Genomic DNA, 26,159 nt, shown 5'->3' on the forward strand with positions numbered 1-26,159 from the left:
TCCAGCTCGCTCCCTCGCCCGCCGTGGCAGCACCGACGGCGGCGGCTCCCCCCTTCCCGCCTAGCCCCGCGCACCATGGCCCCCGCAGCCCCCTGCCTCGTCCTCGGCCTCCTGGTGAGTGAGGGATGGAGGGAGGGAGCGGGATCACTGGGATCACGAGTGGGATGAATGGGATGAGTGGGTGGGCGCCGCGGGGAGCTCGGCGGAGCTCACGCACCTGGCCGCGCGTTTCCTCGGCTGCACCGCGGGCGCGCAGCGCACAGCAGAGACATCCGAGCGGGTGATCTCTGGCTGGCTCTTGACTCCAAGTCGGGTTTCTCCTCGGCGAGGTCCTTGCGAGGGGCGCAGAGCAGCGCGGAGGCTGCGCGGCCGCGGGGCGCACCTCGGGGGAGCTTGGGCGCCGGCAGGAATCCAGTGGGATGCGAGGCTCACCTTGGGACAGGTGGTCAGGTGGCTTTTGGAGCCTACCGTGAGTTTACGCGACGGGCACACGCTCGGGTCGCTAATGCTGCTGCTGGTTATTCATAGAAAAAAAAAAAAAATAAAAATACCGCGGTTAATTTTATTTAAATCTCCCCCTCTGCCTCTCCCCACCTGGTTCTCCCTTTTCTGTGGGAAGGATTGTGCCGCAGTGTGGAGCGTGTTGAGCTTCTCTGAAAGAGTTAGTTGTGCGTCCGACACTTTTCAGCGATTTCCTTCAACTTCAGTTTATTGTATTTGTACATAATTATCAGCTCCGGAAAGGCCTTTGGCAGGGAGAGCAGGGGAATTCTCTCTCACATTTTATTTTTTTTTAAATTTGTAGTAGATGAGTAAAAGTGATTTGTCTTTTGTTTCCTAGCCCTCTTCCTCCTTATTAACATTGCATTCACAAAAATAGGGCAGATGATTGAGCCTGTGAAAGAGAAATACTTGCTAGTGTTGAAGTACTGAATTTGTTATTTTAATCTTAGTTGTATATGCACATTGAAATGAAAAAGTTACTATTTCAGACAGTGTGTGCTTGCCTTTGCAAGGATATTAAAGTAAAATCCAAATAAATGAAAGCAGCTTTACTCACACATCTAATAAAAAGAAAAAAAATCTTTCGTCGAGCAGAAAAAACCAAACAACACTCAAAGGAAAAAAAAAATCATGAGGTGTTTTCTTTGTGTAAAGTGAAAGGACATCACAACTTATTTTTACTGATGTTTTCTTATGTCTTGATGTCCATGAATAACTACCACTTACTTTTGTTTAACTCATCAGTAGTTCTTTGTGCCGACATCAGACTAGTATTTGCGTTACTATTTAAAAACTAGATGTTATTGATTCCTAAAATATTTCAGAACAGTGTAAAAAGATGTTGTGATTTCACTAACTTAAAGATTAGTGCGGTGTCTTTCAGGAGAGAGTGTTTTATTGAGTGTCTGCTAATAAGGAAAGGCTATTAATACATATGCAAGGATGTTTAAATTATTTGTATATATGCAATTTTTATATCTGCTTATATATATAAGGAACTCTATGGCGAGCTTTTATGGTGCAGACACAGCAATTTTTTTTAAAGGGTCCTAAAGAGTTTAAAGTATTTTTATTTAAATATTTTCTTAATAAGCATCACAAGTAATTTTCAGGATTTCCATTCCCTATTTGCCTCTTTATACCTTTAATCCTAAAGGTATGCGCAAAATAAAAATGCTTTTCCTTTTTTGCTAGACTTTCATCCTAAATGAGTAGAGGCACTTTAAAGGATGAATAGATTTATTTACATTTTTCTATGTCTTTGTTTAATCGTCTGTGTGATTTTTGGATTACAGTTTTAAGGATGGTGATAGAAACTAGGCAGAAACATACACATATAATCTGAGATCAGGATTCACTTGCTCTCTGCTGAGGAAAATCTTTGTACCTCTATGTGATTGTTTTTAGAAAAAAGGTCTGGTTATCTGCTACTCATTTGAATTTTTAGGAGGACCCTATTTTGTAACTGGTTATATGGGAGTGGATTTATTTATGTCATATCTAATTGCTGAAGCTGCATTTAATTAGCTTGTTGAGAATGCACTTTTAAGATGCAAAGTGATATATAAGTGCAAGTGTCGTCATGTGGTTTTAATGAGACACTTGTCCCTTTAATGTTCAGCATCACCACAATTCTACCAAGCTGAGTGTTGATGGATTAAACCTTAGTAATTTAGAGACCTTGGATCTATATTGGCCAGGAAAGCTGTTTGAGGGAGAGTACATCCGAGCTTTATTTTATGTTTTCTCTACTGAAGTAATAGTGTAGGCAAAATCTTCTAGTCAAAGGGAACTCAAAGGAACCACTGTCAGTGGTGCAGTGATTTTAGAAAAAAATGAAACACAAACTGTGGACAAATCCAGGAGCAGTAGTCAGATCTTGTTTCCAATTTGAAACTTTGTATGCTGTGCTGCACAGTACCTGAATTTTTAGGGAGGAGTGCTTTATGTGCTGTTTCACTTGTTTGTCATAACAAACAAACAAATCAACCAAAGTCAGCATCTGTGTCTAGTTCAAAATACCATGTAATTATGTGGGTTTTTTCCTATTTCTTCATTTGTTTTCTAGGTGCTGAGTTTGTGCTGTGAAGCTTGCAAGAAAGTAATTTTTCATGTTCCTTCTGAACTAGAGGCCGACACGTTAGTTGGCAGAGGTGAGAAAAACTATGAAATTCCCAGCTTAACAACACAGCATTGCACCTTTGCTGGAGATGCTGTTAGCAGTGGAGGTGACTTTATTTTTAATGGAATGAATGGATGACTGGAGAGCCAGCTAAACAGCTGGATCAGCCTTTTTATGAAGGATACGCCCTGTGTTTGTTATGAATTTGAACACCAGCTCCATGCATCCATTTGACTTTTGCATAAAGAACTATTGTCAGTTTACAGGATTTAATTTAAAACTAAAATGGCAGAATTTAATGTTTTCAAAATTTGGAGCGTAAAATTTACTGTTTAAATAAATGCTTGACATTCCAAACCTCACCTGTAACCCACGGTCATATGAAGAGGAGAATAAGTCATTTGGACAAAGGAAATTATAAAAAAAGAAGACAAAACCTGCTTAACCAGGCACCAAGAGGCTGCTGTTGTGTGGAGCACGGATGTGACTGCTCAGCAGTGCTGGGGCACTCAGAGCACACGAGGGGATGTGTTGCAGAGGTCTCCTGCATGCACATTCTGTTGGGAGAGTGCTCCTGTCTGACTGGACAGTCTGCCTCAGTTTAGAGCAGCTTACAGGTGACTGAGAGCAGTAGAGACCAGAAAACATCCCACTCCTATTTTTTTCAGACCAGTCTTTCAAAGGCAGCTTTGAAGGGTGTGGCATAGGAGGTGCTGAAGGATTCTGTGCTGCCTGAGACTGATTTTGAAGATTCAAAAGTGCCCTTTGTGAGTCCTATGACAATAGAAAAGTATGCTTCAAGTCTGCAGTCCCAATCCGTATTTCTGTAGAAGGAACAAATAAAGTGAATTTGTAGTTTATCACAATTGCCTAGAAAATTAGCTTTATAGTGAAAATTCCTTGATCTTACTTTTAAATTTTAAAACGAAGAAGGCTGCTAAAGATGTGTGAGTTTTCATAGACTTTAACATTTCTCTATGTAAATAAACATAATTAATATAAAAACTAAAATTCATGTTCTTGCAGTTCTTTGAAAGATATTGCATAATGTGGAACTTAATTTTTTTCCCCAAAAAACTTTTAATGAAGCCATTATAGGTCAAATGACATCACTTAAGCATTTATGGAGAAATATTTTGCAAGACGTGGACCATACCTTGACAGTGAAATTTGTCAGGCTTTTCCAGCTTAAGAGTACTTTATACCTTATACCAAAGTTTTGAAAGAAAAAAAACTGCACAAAACTACAGCTAACCAACCAAAGGGTTGACTCATATAACCATCAGAACAATATCTCCAGTCTGGTAATTTTTGAAATGTAATGTTGAAATAGGCAGCAGTATGAGGCACTTTTAAGTGAGGCAGTGATATTCTTTTCAATACTTCATTTGCACTGTACAGATGAAAAAAGATAGGAGTCACTTCTGCAGTACCATAGAAAGTCTAGGAAATCTTTATCTGTGCATTTAAAAGACTTAAAAAGAAATCACATCATATTTAAAATTATGCTTCCCATCTATTTTTGCAGTTTTGAAAGTGAAATTTAATTTAGTTTATTGAAAATGTCATATACGTACACAGGATGAAATTCTGAATCTTCATGGATTTTGCAATCAGCTTTCATACAGCAGTGTCCCACCCACTGATACCACTGAAAGAGTATTGAAAAGTTTTGATTTTGAGACCATGACACACCTCTTGTACTCTGCAGTGATCATTTGTTTGGAGCTTGAATCTCTGATTTTCATCCTTTTCAGGGTGCAAATAATTTTTTCTTAGTGCTGTGGTCATGTCCTGGCTTTGCTTTTTCTCCAGCTGTAGTGCTAAACTACTTGCTGGTGCATCGAGTTCACTGAAGTACAAAAAATCTGTTTTAGCCTCAAGTGATAGTGAATACTATGAAAAATAGCTGGGAAGTATGCTGAAATTACCTGTATGGGATTCTATCACATGCATATTAAAAAATTGCTAATTGTTTGTTCTAGAGTTAGTCTTTATCTCTCCCATCTGTCTGCCTCATAATTTAAAAGCCTTTGTCCTCCCAAGAGTATTAAATCACATAGTACAAGTTAGTGCTTTCCTCCTGAGGGCAAATCTTCCAAGATGTAACATCTCCATTGGGCATTTGCATTAATTAATCGTCTTCACCGATATTGTAGGGCATGGAGCACGAGGCAAATGTAATAGCTACTGGTCCAATAATGGGCATGTCTGCAATGTTTTTGCATTTAAATGTACATAATTTCATCTCTGATTCTTCAATAATTTTACCAGTGTAATAGTGTTTTGTTGAGTGATATCCATAAAGCACCCATGTCGTTTAGGAAACACTAATGAACACAAGAGTAGCAATTAATGAAAACTTCATCAAATGTGAGTGCATAAGTGGGTTTTAAAATCAGTATTTGTGATGCTTAAATACTGAATGAAAAGCTTTTGAAGACTCTGTCAGTAAATAAAATTTTTACGTGGGGCTTGGGGCTTTTTTGTTCTATGAGGGGTATCGTTTTTTGCTGTTTGAGTTATTGTATAATTTTTTTTTTTTTTTATAGTTGATTTGCAAGAATGCCTTCAGTCTGCAGAGTTTATCACTTCCAGTGATGGGAACTTCAAGGTTCTAGAGGATGGTTCTGTGTATACAACATCCGCTCTTTCTTTGTCTGCTGAGAAAAAGACTTTTACCATATTACTTAAGGACATTCAAGAAAAAGTTGAAAAGAAAATACACGTTAGCTTGGTGGAAGAAGAAAAAAAGGTTAGGTTCTCATTTCAAGATATCTTAATTTTTTTTCACAGAGTACAGCTTCATACTAAGTATGTGTAGTTGAATTTTAGAATTCAAATAATCAGGCAAAATACTGGTGTAGAGTGTGTTTTTATTTAGCAGTTGTTGATTACTGTTTTGCTTTAGTCAGCAGATTTGCTTTCTCAAATGGAGGATGCTAGCAAGTAGCATAATCAGGAATGACAAGAATCTTAAAAGCCATGTTTGAGGAATTAAAGCAGATCTTAGTCATGCAAAGTGTTACAAGAAATGAAAAAGCTTGGAATATTATCACAGATATAATCAGAAATTAAGACCTTGGAAAAACAAATTGTCAGTAGGAAGACTGGCATGGATGGAAAAAGATGGAAATGCAGATGGCAGTTAAGCAAAAAATATATGCAGTTAAGAATATATGGATGTATTCTTATCTGTCTTTCTATCTTCTCGACCCAGACACCGAAGACCAGGCATTCTAGAGATACAGTTCTCAAGAGAACCAAAAGAAGATGGGGCCCTATTCCATCTGTCATGATAGAGAACTCACTGGGACCTTTCCCACTGCAAATACAGCAGGTACATTTTGGATGAACCTTAATTTTATGACTATGGTAGTATTGTATGTGACCTCTATGATGAAGAAAATGAGCTGTCTTGTATTCTCTACCGATTCTACGACATTCCTGCTAATGTTTCTCTGTCTTTTTCCACCCTGTTCATTGTATATCTCATTATCTTGTATCTGAAATAACTTGTGATCTTAGTTGTTGGAGTGAAATGGAATTGTGCAAAAGTTGAAAAAAGAAGTGAGACATACTCTCAAAGAGAGCTCTTTGGCCTGGAGATCAGTATGTGTAATTAAAAGAAAAGCAATAGAAAACAGTCTTCCACTAAACATTGCTTAGAAAATGATTTTGTAAATACAGACTGGGGTAAATTTTGCCTGCTTGTCTACATCCTTTCTGGAGCTTGAGGTGTGTACCTTCAGCCTTGAAAATGGAGTATGGCCTGTGTTATTCAGAAAAGTACTTACTGGGAGAAAACAAGTAGGCGTGAAACAGAAATGCAAGAACTGAAGTTATCATAGATCCATCTAGCCTTCACTAGATTACAGAGTGGCTGGTAGCAGATGTGTAGAGACAAGTGTAATAACAGAGTCTGTGCAGAGCAGTCATTCTTCTACTAATCTTACCCTCCTAACTTCTGGCATCCATTAAATAAGAAAAGTATTTTGGGAGAAGAGTGTTTATAAATAGATGTCTAATGTTGCCTCCTTGGTGCTCATGATGAGATGCAGATGCTATCTGAATTGGCATATATCTGAACTCTACACTGTGTGGTCTTTCTTCTTTCTTTCCTTCACTTTTTCTTTTTTAGGTGCAAACCACATTCTCAATGAATGCACTAAAATTAAAGTCTCTTGAACCGGTTCAGAAATGAGCTGTCTGTATCTGAATATGCCTTGAGTGTGAAGTGTTCTAGAGAGATTGTATTTCAGATTTTTTTTTTTTTCCTTATACTGTCATTTCTTTAATTTGATGGTTATAAATATTGATGAGTTTGAATCGACTTTCCTTCTCATATACACATATTATAAAGGAAGGCAGTCATATGTCAGGTCGTTCTGCTATTCTGTGAACAGTAAATCAAGTTTGTTTTTTAGTTTTAGGAGTTTTTGTTTGTGCTAAATATGATTGTGAAAAGGGCGAAATGTATTGAGATGCTGTTGCTGTTTTATCTTCGGCTTAAAAATGTCTTCTTATAGGTCCAGTCAGACACAGCTCAGAACTACACAATCTATTATTCTGCAAGTGGACCAGGAATTGATCAAGATCCAAAGGGTTTGTTTTACATAGAAAGAGAAACTGGAAATATCTTTGCTACTCGTGCGGTAGACCGTGAACAGTATCCAAGTTTTCAGGTACAGGCCTATGTTGTGTAAATATGATTAAATATATATATATATATAGATAGATAGATAGATTTTATTTTTATTTTTTTTGAAAAATCTCTCATGCCTACATTTGACAGTTGGGTTGCAGGGGAAATGGCAACAAACAAGATCTGGAATCTCTATTTTGAGTAATACCCTTGGTGTTGAAGAGATAAAATCAGTAGTAAATAAATAAATAGCTGGTCATCTAGATCTTGAGAGTACTTTTGGTTTTTTTACTGCTTAATTTCTAATTGAAGCATGAATATAGTGAGCTATTGGGTTTGCATCAAATTTTCAGGGAAGGTTGAAAAGATCTGCAGAAAACTGAAATAGATGGCTGTGGTTTTATGAGTCTCTCAAGCTGTTCAGTTCTGTTAACAAGGTGCACTGCTCTCTCTACTGGCTGAGAAGTGTAAGAAGGCAATTAGCAGAAACAGCTTCTAAAATGTAATTTTCAGTACCTATTGCTGCATATTATTAGGTTATGCTTTAATGGACAAATAGTTTTGCTCTCCTTCTTGTTTTGTTCTAAATAACAATGTATACATCTAAATTTTGGTAGCTGTGATGCCTTGTAAACACCTGGAAAAAAGGTGTTCAGGAAACTTGGAAAAAGTGATGGAGTTGGAGGAGGGGTCGGGGGAAAATTAGTAAAGTACTTGTAGTGTGTGAGGAATGGGGGGGAAAAGATTGGAAAGCATTCAAAGGTTTTGTTCTGCTCTCACTCTGAGATACCAGTAACATCCCCTTCCACGTGCCTTAAGAGCCTGGTCTTGAGAAGGATGTGCTTTGCACACTGTATTTCATTTCATTTTATTGACTCCTCCATTGAACTAAAAATGTAATAATACTACATGCTACTTAAGCACTGAATTTTTCTTACAGATCATTTGCTTTGCAACCACCCCGGATGGTTATTCACCAGAAGTACCCCTTGTGCATACAATCAGGATAGAGGATGACAATGATAATGCTCCATATTTTACACAAGACCTTTTTGAATTTTGTGTGCCTGAAAATTCCAGACCTGGTAAGAATTTTTTAAAATCACTTAAGACACCACTACTCAGCTCTGTTACATACCAGTATGGCTAGGTGTGATCCTGCCTTTTAAGATATTTCAGTGGGATTTCCTGGGGAGTATTATGTTTCAGAAAAGGCTGAATTTGCAAAGAGCAGCAGTAAATGATCAAGTAGCTCTTGTCACATGTTTAAAACAGAAATATCTTTTCAAATAATTTTTTACTATTTACAGATTTTTCTGGAACTAAAAATTGCTGTATTGTGTTCACAGGTGTTGTTGTTGGAAAAGTGATTGCAGAGGACAGAGATGAGCCTTATACTCTCCATACCACACTGAAATACCGCATTGTGTCTCAAACCCCACCAATTACCCCAGCATTTTCTTTACATGGTGACACCGGTGTCATCTCTGTATTACTGCCACAGCTGGACAGAGAGGTGATGTTTCCTGAAGCATTCTCAACTGTCATTTACTACTCTGCTCTGCCCTGTGAGACCCCACCTGCAGGGCTGCATCCACTTCGGGGCTCCTCAGTGCAGGAAGGACATTGACCTCTTAGAACAGGGCCAGAGGAGGGATGTGAAGAAGCTCAAATCCAAAAGTTGGAGCACTTCCTCTATGAAGACAGGCTGAGAGAGTTGGAGTTGTTCAGCCTTATAGAAAAGGGAAGTGGATTAAAACTAGAAGAGGAGGTGTTTAGGTTAGATGTTGGGAAGAAATTCTTTACTCACAAGGTAGTGAGGCACTGGAGCAGGTTGCCCAAAGAGGTTGTGGATACCCCATCCCTGGAAGTAGTCAGGACCAGGTTGTACAATGCCCTGAGCAAACTGATTTAGGGGCTGGAAGCTCATGGGGGTGAAATCCCATGGCATGGGCAGGTTGGAACTAGGTGATCTTTAGAGTCCCTTCCAACCAAGCCTTTTTGTGATTCTATGAAATGCTGGCATGGGAATCAACAGACATAGCTTCTTTTTAATTTTTTGTTAATGCCTCTAAGGACTTTCTGATGCTTTTTGGAGACCTGTAATTAGTCCAGAGAGTTTCTGCATAGATTACCATATTCTAGCTAACCTTGGCAGAGAAATTCCTACTGCTCAGCTGTTCAACCTATGGAATTTTTACTTTTTTACTGAACACTTTCTGTGTTCAGGAATTCCATGACCCACTGTTTCCTCCTAATTAAGCTTGATTTGCAGTGCTTCTTGATTCTTCATAGAGAAGATGAACCAGTTTCTCTGGAAGCGGTCAGTCATCCTATATTAACCAGAAATATCTCCAGTGGTTGAAACTTAAACAGTAATACACCATTTCTTAGAATTAATGTGCCACCCATTTATTTTCATCAGCCAACGTTCAAGCAAATAAGATACAAGATTTATTTATTTATTTTTTTTGAGAGACTGTCATACAGAGATAGTCTACACTAGGAAAAGAAATTACAGCTGCATGTAATTCAGAATAATAATTCTACTATAAGACAGTCATTCTAGGAAACATTGCAACAGGCACATCTCTTCTGAGGATAAAAGGAGTTATATTATGACATACTTGTGTTGTTTCATGACTGAAAATCCATGTAAAACGTGATGTTGCAAAATTTTGCACTTGCAGATACAGTGGTCAGCTTTTTTAGCAAGAGAAAATTGCAGTGCTTGTGAGCATCACCATGACTACTAAGAAGGTTGTTGCAGTGACTACTTGAAGGAAGGAGGGATTGAAAAACTAGTCCACTGCCTATCTTTGAAAGATAAACATATGTAGTAAAACAGGAGATTTAATTTGTGCACCAGAGAAACCGAATGCTAATTCCAGGCATTCAGAACTAGAGTTATTATCTTGATTTACAAACTTTCTCTTTTTGTGCCTAATCCATCTGTACTATCTTGTGTTCCCTCCCCTCCCCTCTGTCCACACTTCTTTTTTCTCAGTCCCTTTCTCTTGGTTGTTCACATTAAAAAAAAAAAAAGCTTTCTGTTGTTCTGGCTCAAGTTAGGGATTTAAGTGGTCTGTTTCCTATCGAGGAGCCCCTTGGAACTGATAAGGACACCAAGTCCTTCAGTGCCAGACCCTGCCAAATGACAGGCATTGTCTTATCCTGTATTGCCCAGACAGAGGCTGGTTGCAGCACAGTTTTCATTCATCCTCAGTGAAATAAGAGACATAATTGAAACACTTCACCTGCTGGCAACCTGAGGGAATTCTCTGTTGCTCTAAAGAGGAGACAAATAGCAGATGAAAGTGTGTTATCTGTATCTTCCAAAGCTTCAGGTTCTGGGAAACCAGTGCTGACATTGTGAGAAGCTTTATTTGGTACAGGGTATAGCATGCATGTTACTAACAGATGTTGAACTCAGTGCTGCTTAGCCACTGAAGATTATTTTGCTGCTTTTCCTTTTGAGCTATTGCACAAAAGGCCCCAGAGCTAATTGTCCCATTTTGTTGGTAAGCACTGAATTTAGAGCAGAGTTATGGAACAGGAGTGGAATATTCAGTTCTACTCCTGTGTTTAGCTATGCAATTAAAAAAGTGAGCATGACAAACTTCTGTATGCTTTTATTCTTCTTTTTAGCTTGTACCCAGTTACACTTTGTTAGTTGAAGTGAGAGATATGGCAGGTCAGCCTTTTGGTTTGTGCACTACAGGAACAGTTGTCGTCAAAATTGAAGATACAAATGACAATGCACCATCCTTTAAACAGTTACAAGTAAGTCTGCATAAGTAAAATGTCTGCATAAGGGCTAAAAATGAAGTATTTTCATCCCCTTTCTAATTTCCTGATGGACAGTCCCTCAAATATGGAGTCTAATGCCCTGAGATAGTTAATGCCAATATAAATGTCTTTGCTTATTCTAGCCATGTATATGATTCAGGGCAAAGAGTATGTCTCAATAACCATGTACACATCTCAAATACCACAGGAGATTTTGTAATATACAATCTTTGAAAAAATAATTCATTTTTCATAAGGGATACATGTAATTCTGTTCACTACTGTAGAATATCATAAGTAATATTAATTGAGAATCACTCTTACCTGATCTTCTTCAGCTTGTACAGAATAAAGCTGCTCTTTAAAAAGATAAAATACAAAAAATTGATCTTTTATCATCTGAGTAGAGAGGTATTTAATCCTTCTTGGCTTTTATTCAAGTTATTTTTAGTTTGTTTGTTTATATATTTTTAAATTTACCCCAGTGCCTTTTCTAATTCTCAGCTTGATCATGTTGTTTGCAAATTAGAGTTATAGCTGATAAAACTGAGGGAAACTCTGCTAATCTGCCTTTCCTGGAAGGAGAATTCCAGAATTAATTAGGTCAGTGATAGTTTGAGTGTATGAAGAGGCTGAGATTTCAGTAGTGCTGTCAGGAAATGTTTATTGTTTGATGCAGGGTATAATGGAGGAGTGGGGAAAATATGCTAATGCATGGAAGCAAATCATTACAGCAGCATGGTAAATTGATCCCTTAAGCTGAAGTAGTCTTATTTAAATATGGTGTTCTTCAGTCCTGTCTTGTGGAACGGGATTTTCTAATTTAAATAATTTATTTTTTTTTTTTTGGGTACTCCAAGTATGAAACACGAGTAGAAGAAAACAGAGTGAGCGTAGAAATACTGAGAGTCTCTGTTGTTGATCTTGATGAACCTGGTTCACCTGGCTCAGGAGCAGTATATGAAATTATACGAGGAAATGATGATCAGGCCTTTGAAATTACAACTGACAAAAACACAAACGAAGGAATACTGTGTGTTGTTAAGGTAAGTAAAAATTGGAGGGCTGGGGGAAAATTTATGGGTTTTCTAGTTTTGATTTTAAAACATAACACATAAAGCTCACCTTCCAGATTGTTCCTCAATTTTGTATGCTCAGAATCCAAAGAATTTGGTTTTTCACTTCAGAAGAGCTTGGTGCTTTGGCCTGGTTCTACAGCTGGAGTTTTTTAGATTTAGGAATGTAACTGAGGAGTGCTTCATGGTTTTTTTACATAAGTGACAGAGTGGCAAAGCAGGCTGAGCACCTCCTCTAGTCTCGTTCTCTCTGGGAGTTAAGTAAACTTCCTATTTCAGCATAAAGCTCTCCAGGTTTTATTCTGCAGTGTACTGACTTCAGGTTTGCTTTTCTGGCACGTGAGGAAGTCCATATACATATAAGAATTTGTGTCAGTTGAGTTATTTGTTATAAGTGTTTCACAGATGTGAGGTAAAAGGCCCATTGCACCTGTATTCCAGCACATCTCTTTGCCTCTTTTCCATTATATTTTATAACTGCCATAGGAGGTAACTTCTAAGGAGCAGAAAAGATTACTATTAAATTTTGAACATGTAAATTGTAGAGGTAGAGATGCTAGTAACTTTTTAAATTAATCCTTTAAAATTTATAACTATATTTTTATAGATATGATATTATTTATTATTATTATTTATTTATTTTGTTCCTAGTAATCATTAGAACTTTCTCTAAAGTTCTGTCCCTGGTATATGAACACAGCTGAAATTTCTCACATTTATTGTAATGCTGTAGTAGACTAGAGAATATTATGACTTTAGGATAATATTAGCTCTATTAAAGGCATAAGATGACTTTGGAGAATGTGTCTGAAGAATAAATGGTAGCTACTTACTGTCAGCTCCATAAATTGCCAGATGCATTTGTAACTACTAGAATGAAGTGTGACTGACTAATGGTGAAAAGCAAATGTAAGCTAAAATATATGTATATGTAAGCTAAAATAATGACTGACTAAATATGGAAGAAGAAAATCCTCCACTAAATTTAAGTTCTTTCTGTTCTTTTAGTAACTCATTTATCCAAAATATTGCAGTGGTTCTGCTTGCTTGGGTATTTTTCAGGCCCTTTTCTTTAACTTAAAACTTTTTTTTAAAAATAATTGTGTTCTTTTACTCTGTCTCGATGGCTTATTTGAGGACAGCTGGCTTCTTTTGTATATAAATGTGATACAGTTTCAGCTGTAATAATTGTGTGTTGAAAACAGTGCTAGGCTAGGTTTGAAGGGAAAAAACCTCCGCCTCACCTTTGTTACAGGGACTGGACTATGAAACTGCCAAGCAAAGGATCCTGGTGATTGGAGTGAACAATGAGGCACCCTACGTGCTGGCTCCCCACTCACAACAACTTTCTCAGAGCACCTGCTCTGTTACTGTGCATGTGATGGATGTGGATGAGGGACCGGTGTTTAAACCCTGTCTGCTGCGCTTAGACGTTAAAGAATGCGAAGATATTGGAACGGCTATTGGGAGATACGTAGCAGAAGATCCAGAAACTGGAAATAGTGAGGGCATAAGGTATGAAACAACCTTATTGACTATTTTTTTTTGGAGTACAGCACGGGTGGGATACAGGAAGGGGGAAATAGTTGTTGAGGCTGTATGTACGTGTGTGCACCTGCACACCCGTGAGCGTATGTGAATATGTGTATCTAAAATATGTGTGTGCGTACATACACACGTGTGCTGTGTTTGGGATCTCAAACAAGACAAATTATTCTCCACAGATACCGGATACCACCTGGCCAGTGTAATTGGATCAACATAGATGACAAATCAGGTGAAGTCAGAACTGTTAGGGTCTTGGACCGAGACATAGGCGAAATGAGACGAGGTCAATGCAATGTCACAGTCCTTGCAATAGACAGAAGTGAGTACTAAAATCCTTTTAGTAATTTTAAAATGAAAGATTTTCCTCTGGATTATGTTTCTTCTATTTCTTGACTATTCTTTTTTAAGTGATAGCTCCTGGCAGCTGTCTAGCTCTGAGCTCTGAGCTAGACAACAGAAAAAGTAGAGAGGACATTTTGAAAAGAAGTCACTGACCTTGTAGCAAAAATTTCTAACTCTGTCCAAGTTTGTATATTAAAGTTAAATGTAAATAATACAGATTTAAATTGTTTAGAACTTCTGTTGTCTATAAAGTAAACATGACGTAGGCATCTGCAATCAAATGTTTCTCGAAAAAGGATTAAAAAATAGACTTGATGTAATTTCACTGGAATGCAGATGCAAGCACTGACCATTTGTGTATTGGAAAAACTGTAATTAGGAGGAGGATTTAATTCATTCTTGCATGTAGACTTTGGTGATAAAATATGGGCCACTGAGGAATGCCTGGTGACTTAGAGGGTAGAGGACAGAAAGAAGTCCCCTGTTTCCTTAGTGATTGTATTCCCAGTGGAGGTGGATGTAGGGAAAGTGTAATTAATTTTTTTCCTTCCGGAAGTTAAAAGGCTGGAAATCTTCACTTTCTGCTTTTGTCTCTGTTTGTCTTAGTGTCCTTCACTCTTGGCTTACGAGCTCTTCCTCCCCTTATCCTTCTGTTAGACTAGTATGTGTTCCCACACAGACACACACGCTCAACAAAATACAGTCTGCACATGCAGAACATGGAGATGTGGGAGCTGCTGATGCATCTGCAACCAGCCAAGCAAAGAGAAGCAGCCAAGAAAGAGCTGTGAGAACTCCCCCTCTCTATCTGGCTAAATCAGCAGTTGCTTTGCGCCTTACTTCTAAACATGGATATTACAGTTGATGATACTTAATTGTGAAAGTTTGGACTAGAAATTAATGTGTGAATGTTAGAAGTAAGTGCTAAAACTAGTTATTTTTATCTCCTAGATGGCAAAACGGGCACTGGAACAATCCAGGTTTGCATTGTGCCTGGCAACAAGAATTTCCCACGACTCACTCAAACAGACTATATCATGTGCAGAGACAGAAAACCAATCTGCCTCACGGCACAGGATGGCGATGAGGCTCCTTACAGTGCGCCCTTCGTGTATCGCATCACGGACCGGAACCTGGCTTCCATGTGGAAGCTAACTCCACACGATGGTATGTTAAAACTTCCTCCTCCTCCTCACTCAGCTGTAGGCTGCCCAAGGAGGCTTTGCTGTCTCTCACTTGGGTGGTCTGCAAGAACAGATTGGATGACTCTCTGATTGAAATTGGTGTAGTCAGTGGAGCTACTTCAGGGCTCACTGATGGTCTCTAGTGATCCCTCTAGTTCCCCTCTAGTGGGAAGGGACCCATAAAGAAGATGACACTGTTGGCATCCAAAAGGCAAGGAGAAAGATCTGTCTCTTAATAAGAGCCTTAATAAGAGTGCATAAATAAGAATCTGTCCCTAGCATCCCTGGGTCAGCAATCAGCTACTGTCTGAAATTATGATGTAAGAAGATCAGGAGAAAAGAATAAAACCTGATGTAATGCATTGCGTCAACACCTGGAAGAGCAACTGTAGATTCATACTTCATTGAAATGGCTAGTAGGTCCAAAGACAAATAGAACTTTTCTTATTCTGTTATTATGATGGAGAACTGGGAAACTGAAATTTTACCTGAAATTAATTATAGGCTGACAAAAAAAAAAAGTTCTTAAAGTTTTTTTGTTACTAGTGCTGTTATTCAGCATACCTTTTGTAAAGCTGAGCTGGGTGAAAGAAAGCCTATCTCCTTTAGTATATATTTTAATTTTTATAGAAGTAGATAAACAATTTATTAGCAAAGGAATCACTGTTTCCTGAAATTTGTTGATCTAAAAAGTTGTAGCTGATGGTGTTTTCCTGGTGGTTGCCAGATGATGGCAACAAGAGCAGCACATAAATTTGCTACTATGGTGAAAAGAATTAGTTGTAAAGGATTTGATTCTGTAGCATTCCATCAAATATTCACTAAGAAAGGCAAAAGGCAGAAAAGTCTGAAAGCAAAGACATGTAAGAATTTTAATGTTTATATCAGACAAATTGAAAACCACATTTTGGATAATACATGTTGTTTCATATACTTCATCATAAAACAATCATTATGCATATCAGTGTCAGTCTTGTACATGTTTTTACAAATTACTTCTTTGCTTTAAAGAATATGGTCATTAATCATTGCTTCTAAACAGGGCAGGAGATTAAATTTTTTTTTTCCCCCTCGCTAGAAACAGTCATTCTCACTGAATACAGCAATATAAGTAAAGAGTAGAAGAGGCATAAATTAAGTTTATAATTAATTAATTCAAATCACGCTACCAAAGGTCTTTTAAATAAATGCCAGTTTTCTTTACTAGTAAGCCTAAGCAGTGTCATTTCCTATAATGAACTAAATCTTCAGAGTTTTTAATCACATGTTTTCAGAGGGTTGTATAAGGTATGCTTTGTCAGTCCTAACATTTAAAAGGTGCTGAAAGTATAAATTCTTTCAAGATGTAGTTTTGTATAAACACATTTAATCTAACTTGAAACTAATTAATATGGATCTGGTAGCAGTATAGCTGTAACAGAAGGGAAAATTGTGATTATGGTCACATTTGTGACAACTGAGTTCCAAGAATTGTTGACCGTAGATCTGGTTTTGTCTTTTTTTTTTACAGATAATTCTTGGTATCTTTCACCAAAGAGTGATATTCCGTATGGAATTTATGAAATTCCTGTAAGTGTGATTGATAATGGAGGAAAGATAGGAGAGAACACTGTAAGAGTTAACCTCTGTGACTGTGTTACTCCAAGTGAATGTGATGGCAGAAGTCGTCAGCTGTCTGGAGGAAATGTTACCCTTGGTCTCTGGGCCATCCTTGCAATGATCTTAGGATCATTATTATTGCTGTGTAAGTACATTTTTTTAAACACAAAGTACAATTCATTTATTGCAAAATTAGCTGAGAACATGATTCAGACTTGATTCAGACATTTTTATTTTGGTGGCTGTATAGGTGTCATCACTGACTTAATGTACCTGCTCTATTTGTACCAGTATCACAGGCTTCCTGCACTCATCTTGTGCTGTAGTTACTTTGTGTGGATTTTTGTTTATCTGTTTATTTTTTGTGAGATGTTCTGTATGTTCATGTAAGTGAGGCAAAAAAACCCTGCATTTAGCACTTGAACCAAAAGACTTCAAAAAAGTTGGTGAGTTCTAGAAACATTTCTGATTCTAGGAATGCTGAAATCAATTTCCCAGATCATTTTGTGTTGTGGATTAAAACATGGAGTATCTGAGACACTGGATTTCACAAGGGATTTTACAAGACCCCATATAATCATGGAACCATTGAATATACTGAGTTGGAAGGGACCCATCAGGATCATTGTGTCCAAATCCCAGCCTTGCACAGGACACCAAGAATCATGCCACGGGCCTGAGAGCATTGTCCAAACGCTTCCTGAACTCTGTCAGGCTTGGTGCTGTGACTGCTTCCCTGCAGAGCCTGTTCCAGTGCACAGCCACCCTTTGGGTGAAAAACCTCCTCCTGATATCCAGCTTAAACCTCCCCAGACTGAGCTTAATGCCATTTCCTTGAGTCCTGTCGTTGGTGATGGGACTGAAGAGATCAGTGTCTGCCCCTGTGCTTCCCCTGAGGAAATTGTAGACTGCAATGAGGTCTCCCCTCAGTCTCCTCCAGGCTGAACAGACCAAATGACCTCAGCAGCTCCTTATACAGCTTCCTCTCAAGGCTCTTCACCATCTTCATGGCCCTCTTTTGGGCGCTCTCTAATAGCTGAAAATCTTCCATATATTGTGGCACCCAGAACTGCACACAGGTGAGGTTGCCCCAGTGCAGAGCAGAGCGGGACAGTCCCCTCCCTTGCCCAGCTGGCCATGCTGTGCCTGATGCTCCCCAGGACATGCTTGGCCCTCCTGGCTGCCAGGGCACTGCTGGCTCATCTTCAACTTGCCAGTGACCCCCAGGTGCCTTTCCACAGCTCTGTTCTACAGTGTCTCTTTCCCCAGTTTGTATGCACAACTAGGGTTGCCCTATCTGAGGTGCAGAAACATTAAGGGACGGGTTGAATAGCTCACAACAGACCAAAACCTTGAATATATATATGTTGTGCTACTGGAGCTGCCTAAAAACTAACAGATTCTGAGAAGGGTAATGCTGTTAACCAGTGAGATCATGATGGTGATATATAAATGCAAAAGCAAGTTGGGTTTTTTTTTGTTTTTTTGGTTTTTTTTACCAAAATCAAACATAGTGTAACTAATAACATCCTTAAAAACCACAGAGGATATCCTGCAGTAGCTAGTATTTCAGAATTTGGTTTAGGTTTTTTTTTCCCCCTTTTTTCTTATCTATTTTTTCTGGTCATAGTAAAACTGTCTTGCTCCTGTTGAATGTCAGGTAGCTGCTCTTACTTAAGTAGCTAGAGAACTGGTACCTGGAGATGTTTTGAAGGCTAGCTAGATCAATGTTTTATCTCAACAGGGCAGGTACCCAAATTTGGGATATATCCTGAAGGTGGAATTTTCAGATGTGGGAACATACAGTACATGTCACCTACCTCTTTTTCCATATTCCATACAAATGTCACCTACCTCTTTTCCACTGCCTCTTGACTGCATCACTTATTCATAAGTCCTTTATTTTACTGTGGATAGGTTTTACCCTATATGTTCTCTGTGTCGTGGATATCTTCTTCCCATCTGTCAGCATCAGGAAGCAACCTTCTGGAATCACTGACTGCATATCTCTCTGACAGCTGATGGTACAGAAGCTAAATTAGCTTGAAGGTGGCTCTTGGCCAATTTTCACAGAAGTTTGTATGTTCAGAGATCAATTTGCTTAGTGGGCAGATAGGCAGAACTGTTCTCTCCCTCATGGGCTTTATTTCTAAGCTAACAATTTGAAAAATGAAGAAAACAGAGTGGTTCTTTGGATGAAAGGTTTAGTCATTTGTTTAGGAGAGGTATTAGGTGATCATGATTCTGTTATTCAGTCATTTTTGGGTGAGTCTCTGACAAGAAAAAGTAGTATTATTAAGAGGAATAAAATGAATACAAGGGATTAAATAAGATTGTTCTATAGCATAATGTTGGAAGTCCTCCAGGGTTCTGCTGACCTTTCCTGTGAAACAGAAGTTTCTGGTTTTGGGTCATTCAGCTTGACTATTGACATGAAAAGTATGTACAATCTAATTGTAGGCATAAGATATGATTTTTCACCTGGGTTTGGACCAAATTTTTCATTACTGTGAAATTGTGTGAATCACAGTGCTTTCATAAAGGATGCTTGCACTTCTTTTGGAAAAACCAGACGTGTTTTAGAAGAATGAAATAATTCAACAATGCAGTGATTACTCCCTATACTGTTTAAAAAAAAAGAAAAAGTGAATATATAAAGCTTTAAGTATGGGCATTTTTGGAAATTTTTAAAACACTCTTGGTGCTTAGGCCCTTAAAATTCATTATCCAACATAAGTAGATACCATTGTGAGGTAAAATTTATAGTATTATTTCCTTTTCCATAGTAATCCTGATCACAATTTGTGGCTGCTGCGGTGCTGGGGTAATGCACAGGCAGGTGACTGATGATTGTGCCAATCACAATTTAATCATTTCAAACACAGAAGCTCCGGGAGAAGAAGTGATGGTGAGTTGTCTTGTTTTTATCAACACAGAAACTTGCAGTTGACATGTCCATAGCATTGCAGTTTGAGAACATGACCACCTACAAGTAAATGATTTGATAAAGGAAATAAGCAATCAAGGCAAGGATCATTAGATGTACTTTGCTATTTAACAAGAATTTGAAAACTCTTACTTTAGGTAGAGGTGGTAGTACTATATACATTTATTTAAACATGCCTTGTAGTCATTAGGCTGGCTACTTGTAATTCTTCCAGATTTTAATGATTTGGTTGAAAGCTTCAGGTGAACATTTTAATAACATTTCCAGTCATTTTAAACAATGAGATTAGATGGAAATTAATTATTTTGCCTATGTTGAATATGTGTTAATGGCAAAACATTATTTTTAGTTGGAGAAGGATAGCACATAGCTGCTATCCTGTATATATCCTGTATATATCCTGCTATAGTGTAAATTGCTGCCCTTCTCCTGAAAAATTACCTCAAATGCAGTTTATTTCATGAACAGTCCATATTCATGTAATTTTTCTTGCTTGTGGCATCTAAACTTCTTTCAGTCTACCATGAACATAGTGCAGTCCAGGACTGAGTTCATGCAGAAGAACTGAGCTCTTTAGATTCTACCTCTTTTCTGTCATCCTCCAGCCCCTCTTCCCTAAGAAGAGGAGATAAGTTTAAAAATAATATTTCATATTGAAAACCAAGAAATCGTTTCAGTGGCAAGAGTCAAATTTCTTGTTGCCTATGAAGCGTAATGTAGTGCCATTATGGAATTATGGATTACACTGGGATGAAACTTCCATTTTTTTGATATCATATTGTATTTAAATGCAGATATCTTCTCTTCTCTCTTGTCATAGTATCCTTTCCCAAGATTATTTACTGATCTTTAGATACTAAGTACTAAGGATAGCCTTTTGTTCAAGATATCATGGTGACAGGACAGAGACTTCTCAAATTTCAGTTGTGAGAGTTTCTGATTGCTGTTTCTTCTTTTGAATTTAAAAGGACAAATAAATGAGGAGAAAAAAATATGTCCTCACTACTGCTTTTTGTTTTGTTTTGTTTTTGTTTTATTTTGTTTTGTTTAGGATCACAATATAATTCCTCTGCAAAATACATGTGATCAAGGAGGTTATGGAGTAAAAACAGGAGAGCAGCAAACATTTGAAATGGTAAAAGGAAGAGGGCATACCTTGGAATCAGTCAAGGGAGGTGGACATCAGACTCTGGGATCAGTTAAAGAAGGAGGAGGACAGCCTATGATGGATACTTGTAGATACTCCTACTCAGAGTGGCATAATTTCACACATCCTCGTTTAGGCGAAGTAAGTATTCTGAAACTGATTTTCTTTGAAGTGTAGGTTATGGTCAATAGATGCAGGCTTTTCAAGGAAGATGTCTAAATGTGCTAGAAAAGTAGCTTTCTGGTTTTGGTTTAATTTAATTTTTCCTTTCCTTTGCTCCTCTGCATCCCCTTTGGAATATTGCTCTTTAAGGAGTAATCCTTGATATATTTCAGACATAAGTGTAAATTACTTTCTTTTGGCTTAAACGACAGGCAGTGTGCTATTTTTCAGTTTGAATAATTTAGAATAATTACTGAAGCTTTTGTGAGTTTTTCTGAGGATGTCTGTTTGCTTTTATTCTAACTGCTTCCTTTGTGCTAATTTAAACCTCACACTTAGCAATGGAGTGGAGCAGGAATGAATGTACAGCATTAGAAAAGCAGTCACTCCATTTCTTGGAGATCAAAAAACTCTCACTACTTGCCTAACTAGTTATGTATAAATCAGTCTTTTAATGTTCAGTGAATTTTAGTTGCTTGACAGGTTATTTAAACAGGTTCTTCCTCTTTTATTGTTACATACATGATTAATAGAAATTATTTCTTTATTACTTACATTTTGTAGTCGTAATGATATAGACCAATCATGTGCATTTTTTGTATGTAGGAATCCATTAGAGGACACACTCTGATTAAAAATAATTGAATGAAAGGTAAATCAAAAAGAAATTTTTTTTTTTGCAATATGTTTAGGATAACAATTTAAGAAAATAATAAGATCTGTTCTGTTCCTATCCAGAAGGTGCACCTATGCAGACAGGATGAAGAACAGAAGCATTCTGAAGATTATCTCCTTTCATATAACTATGAAGGAAAAGGATCCTTGGCTGGCTCTGTAGGCTGCTGCAGTGATCAGCATGAAGAAGAGGCACTTGACTTCTTAGATCAGTTGGAACCCAAGTTTAGGACATTAGCAGAAACATGCATCAAAAGATAAATGTGCCTTTCACAGTGCTGAAAAAGACCTGTAAATAAGTGGCTGTTATAGTTTTGTGATATAGGGTACTTTGGAATTGAGGGGGGTAGAGGTTTTTCAAAATTAAGACAGACTGGTAAGAGTGTAAATAACTCTTGCTTTAAATTTACATTTTCTTACACTGGATACATTCTATCAGAAAAAAGGGATTCAAAATATTTTTTCTTTAGGTTAATATAGTAATGCTAGTTTCTACTTAGATAACATTTTGCATTCTTTGTGATTGCTCACAATGCAAAACTTGGTGTTCTGTTAATTAATTATCCAGCTTCAAAATCTTATTATATATGGCTTTGGAGAAGGAAAACTTTATAACTTCCTGTTTCTTTGTTCTCTTTTAATTTTGTAGAAATGAAGCAAATCATATTGTTGGTGGATATCAAATACCTTGTTAACTTATATGAACTGAGATACGAAATATTTTTTCATTTTGGACTTAAAAATACTCATGAGTATATTAGAGAACTTTACATTTTGATTGAAAATTAAATATATATATATATATTGTATATATGTAAAATAATATTCAAAAATATATTTTTCTCCTGATGGGTTACTACCCATCAAACTTGCTATCCTAAGGGATTTATGGTGTCACCACATAGGATATCAGCATTGTATGCGAGGATGTATTTTTCTTTTAAGGAAATAAGAGATTAAAAAAAAATAAATAAAAAAATCACGCAATAGAGGAAACTATCATAATTCAAAGGAATGCAATATAAATCTCATGTTTACTTCACACAAGTTTGTACCTCAGTTTCTTGTGAGTTTTGACATAGTATCACTGCAGAAATGATGACCATTGCTGAGAGTTTTGTCCAGTGTAGCTACCACTACCTTTTCTACTTTCCCTGTTACGGACTTCATTAAAGTGTTTCTTTTGGAAATAGAGCTTGGCAGAAGATAGGGCTCAAATGGATTGAGTACACTGCATTAATAATTTCAGAGATACCTTTTTACTGAGATGCAAAATTTCACTGGGAGAAACTCTGTTTTAGTGTAATTTGGGGTAGTTGTAGAGGTCAGCATTTACACACATCTCTGGCAGAAACCATCTGAATCCCATTTGTTACTGTTCTAGATTAAGCACACATATACACTATATATATATATATATATATATATATATATATATATATATATACAAACACATAAAAGTCCAAAATACCTTTGGCAGATGACAGCAGTGGGACATTAATGCTGCCATAAGCAGTAGGTGGAATTCCACCTCTGCTTCCCAGGTTTTAAGTGTTTTTTTAATGTTTGCACTCCTGGTTAAGCAATCTGTCTTCTTTTGTGCCTTAAAAGAACATCTCGGTGCCTATGAGAAACTTGTGCAATTGCTTTTTTCTGTAGCTAGAAGTCTGCTTTTAGGATTTGCTCTGTAAACATACGCCTTAGAGATATTTTTAAAAATTTACTATAGCTAATGATCTGTAAAAGGAAAAATTGCTAACAACCAAGAGTCTTGCTGTTCTAAATTTCAGTTACTGCTGACTTCCAGTGGTTGCAGTTCATTCCATATATGTTATTATATATATATACATATATGAATAATGGTCAGTGAAAACCCATAACAGTATAAAAACTTATCAACATTATAAAATAATACTTTTAAAACTTTGTTTCACACTGTAAAGGTGCTTCAGAATATTTCTAGTAAGCACTAGCTGTGGTTAAGGACTTCATAGACCAATGTTAAATACATTTTACTGTATTGTTTTAAAGTGGTAATGAGCTAATCCTGAAGTAAATACACTGCCAGTGGCAAGAATGACAGTCACCAGCAGCAAACTAGCTGGATAGCAAGGTGTTACAAACTTGTTTCATTTAAAAAATATGTGCTAACACTTCTCTTCTGAACACTGCTTATCTTTATCACTAACATAAACAAAATTTTCTGTACATGGACAGTCAGATCTGTGACTGATAATAGTCAGAATTTCTCTGCTGATGCCAGTGGAACTATGCTGACTTTATGTCAGGTGAAGATCTGTCCACTAGTGATTTTCTTGCTGCTCTGTGTCTTGCACCTTTATGTTTAGCTATTCGCTATACACTTTTTAAGGTAACAGTAATGTCTCCCCCTCCCCCTTTTAATGTTTGGTGGTATTTTTGTTTGTTTGTATTTTAAATTATATAAAAGTCCTATGGTTCAGAAGGACCTAGGATAAATAACGACTGCACTCTTTCGAAAATTACTTGGAGGGTCGTGTAGAGAAATCCCTGTGAGTATGCTTTCTTTCCTCATAAAATATAGTAATAGTACTTTTCTGAAAGAATAGACCAAATTTGTATGAGCTTAAATTGAATCAGTGTTGGCTGCAGTAAACAGATGTTTGCCAACTTACCATCCTACAGTGAAAATAATACATTATTTAAATCAAAATAATGTTTTTCTAGTCTAATTTACCTTTAAAATGTTTTATTTGGTTTTTTTTGTGTTTTTTTTTTCTTTTACATTTCAGCAAACATAGATTAATTACTTTTTTTTTTCATTTTTAAACAAAGTAGAAATCTGGAATCACTTCTACTCCTTTGTCTCTTAAAAAAGTAAAATTCTGAGTTGAACCAGCTATTTCTGTAAAACCAAGACTAGAAGTGAGATGCTTTAAAAAAGAACTGCAAAACATTTTAATTTTTTCTTCTAATTATGTGAATGGAAACTTTGTATAAAGCATTAAAGTTTACAGATACCAAGTACCAGGTAACATTTGTGTAAATCTTATAAATGGAATATTTCAAAATATATAATTCACTTGTTGTTACTGTCTTGAATTGCCTTAAAAATTGTGAAGATTTCTTCCCTTCAATTAGGTAATCTGCAATCTACCTAGATGTGTCAAAATTATCTTAACATCATATTTTTAGGTATATTTTGTACAACAGTGAGTAATAAATTTTTTGCAAAATAAAAGAATGTTCTATAAAAACTCTTCATTTCTTGTGCGTGAACCAGTTTATGAAGATAAGTATGCCTGTTTCTGATGGGGATTGGATTTTTAAACTTTAATGCAAGTGGTTTTGTGCCACTCTAGTTCTGTAATGCAGGTAGTACTTGTCCTTGCAGCATGAGCTGTGGGGGGGCCGAGCTAGAGTTTATACTTGGCAAATTCAGGATATTAAAAGTACAAAGCATTACTCTGTCATCTAGCTGATAATTTACAAAAATACACAGTGCCTGCTTTGAAGACCTCATAAAAACCATTTGAAAACCAGTAGCAGCAGATTACCCAAATTTTAACATATTTGGCACGTAAAGCTGCAGAATATCAGTATAGTGGGGTTTATGATATTATGACCAGGAGACAAGTGCAATATAAGTTTGGTTATCCAGCTTCTAGGAAAGGGAAATTCACAGAATGGCTGAGATTGGAAGGGACCTCTGTAGGTCCTCTGGTCCAGCCTCTTTGCTCAAGTATGGCCACTTACAGCTGGTTGTTCTGGATCATGTGGATTTTGAGGATCTCCAAGGATGGAGACTACAGCCTCTCTGGGAAACTTGTTCCAGTACTCAGTCACCTTCAAAGTAAAATTGTGCTTCCTGGTCTTCAGACGGTGCTGCCTGTGTTCTGGGCACCACTGAAAAGAGCCTGGCTCTACCACCTATGCACCTTCACTCCAGGTACAGGTAAAAATTAGTAAGATCACCCCTGAACCTTCTCCAAGCTGAACAGTTCACATTCCTCAGCCTTTTCTCATTAGAGAGAAACTCCAGTCCCTTCATTGTTTATTGTGTCTTCCTTGGACTCTGTCCAGTATGTCCATGTCTCTCTTGTACTGAGGAGCCCAGAACTAGACACAACAGTTCAAGTGTGGCCTCACCAGTGCTGATTAGAAGGGAAGGATCGCTTCCTTGGACCAGGTGGCAACTCTGCATGCAGCCCAAAATGTCACTGGCCTCCTTTGTGGCAAAAGCACATTGGCTCATGGTATCCACCAGCAGCTCCAGGTCCTATTCTGCCAAGCTGTGCTTTCCAAGCACCCAAGCTGCTGCCTATGCCATTTCAGCAGGTATCAGGGTGGTTAAGATGCCCCATGAGGATCAGAGTCTGTAGATGAGAGGCTGCTTCTGGCTGCCCATGGAAAGCCTCATGTACTTGTTCCTCCTGGTCT

At 37.4% G+C, this 26,159-nt stretch overlaps 1 protein-coding gene across 2 annotated transcripts; it reads left to right on the forward strand.

The window, feature by feature from the left end:
• LOC102112847 (desmocollin-1) lies at positions 1-24,979 on the forward strand. 2 transcript variants are annotated; one of them, XM_088062775.1, is made up of 17 exons: positions 1-114; positions 2,573-2,657; positions 5,179-5,381; positions 5,847-5,966; positions 7,156-7,311; positions 8,212-8,356; positions 8,621-8,787; positions 10,920-11,054; positions 11,921-12,106; positions 13,392-13,651; positions 13,861-14,003; positions 14,978-15,193; positions 16,721-16,954; positions 19,596-19,717; positions 20,808-21,044; positions 21,672-21,717; positions 21,804-21,932. In XM_088062775.1, exons 1-16 carry the CDS (start codon positions 76-78, stop codon positions 21,708-21,710), a joined length of 2,487 nt encoding a protein of 828 aa, XP_087918901.1. In that variant the 5' UTR covers positions 1-75; the 3' UTR covers positions 21,711-21,717; positions 21,804-21,932. The 2 variants fall into 2 exon arrangements, with proteins under 2 accessions (XP_087918901.1, XP_087918893.1); XM_088062767.1 differs by lacking the exon at positions 21,672-21,717 and having other exon boundaries at positions 21,804-24,979.
• The last annotated feature ends 1,180 nt before the right edge of the window (positions 24,980-26,159 follow it).

This window comes from Pseudopodoces humilis, chromosome 1 (genome assembly GCF_049639895.1).
Source record: "Pseudopodoces humilis isolate 2021_Gansu_Grassland_sample_001 chromosome 1, ASM4963989v1, whole genome shotgun sequence".
NCBI classification, from domain to species: domain Eukaryota; kingdom Metazoa; phylum Chordata; class Aves; order Passeriformes; family Paridae; genus Pseudopodoces; species Pseudopodoces humilis.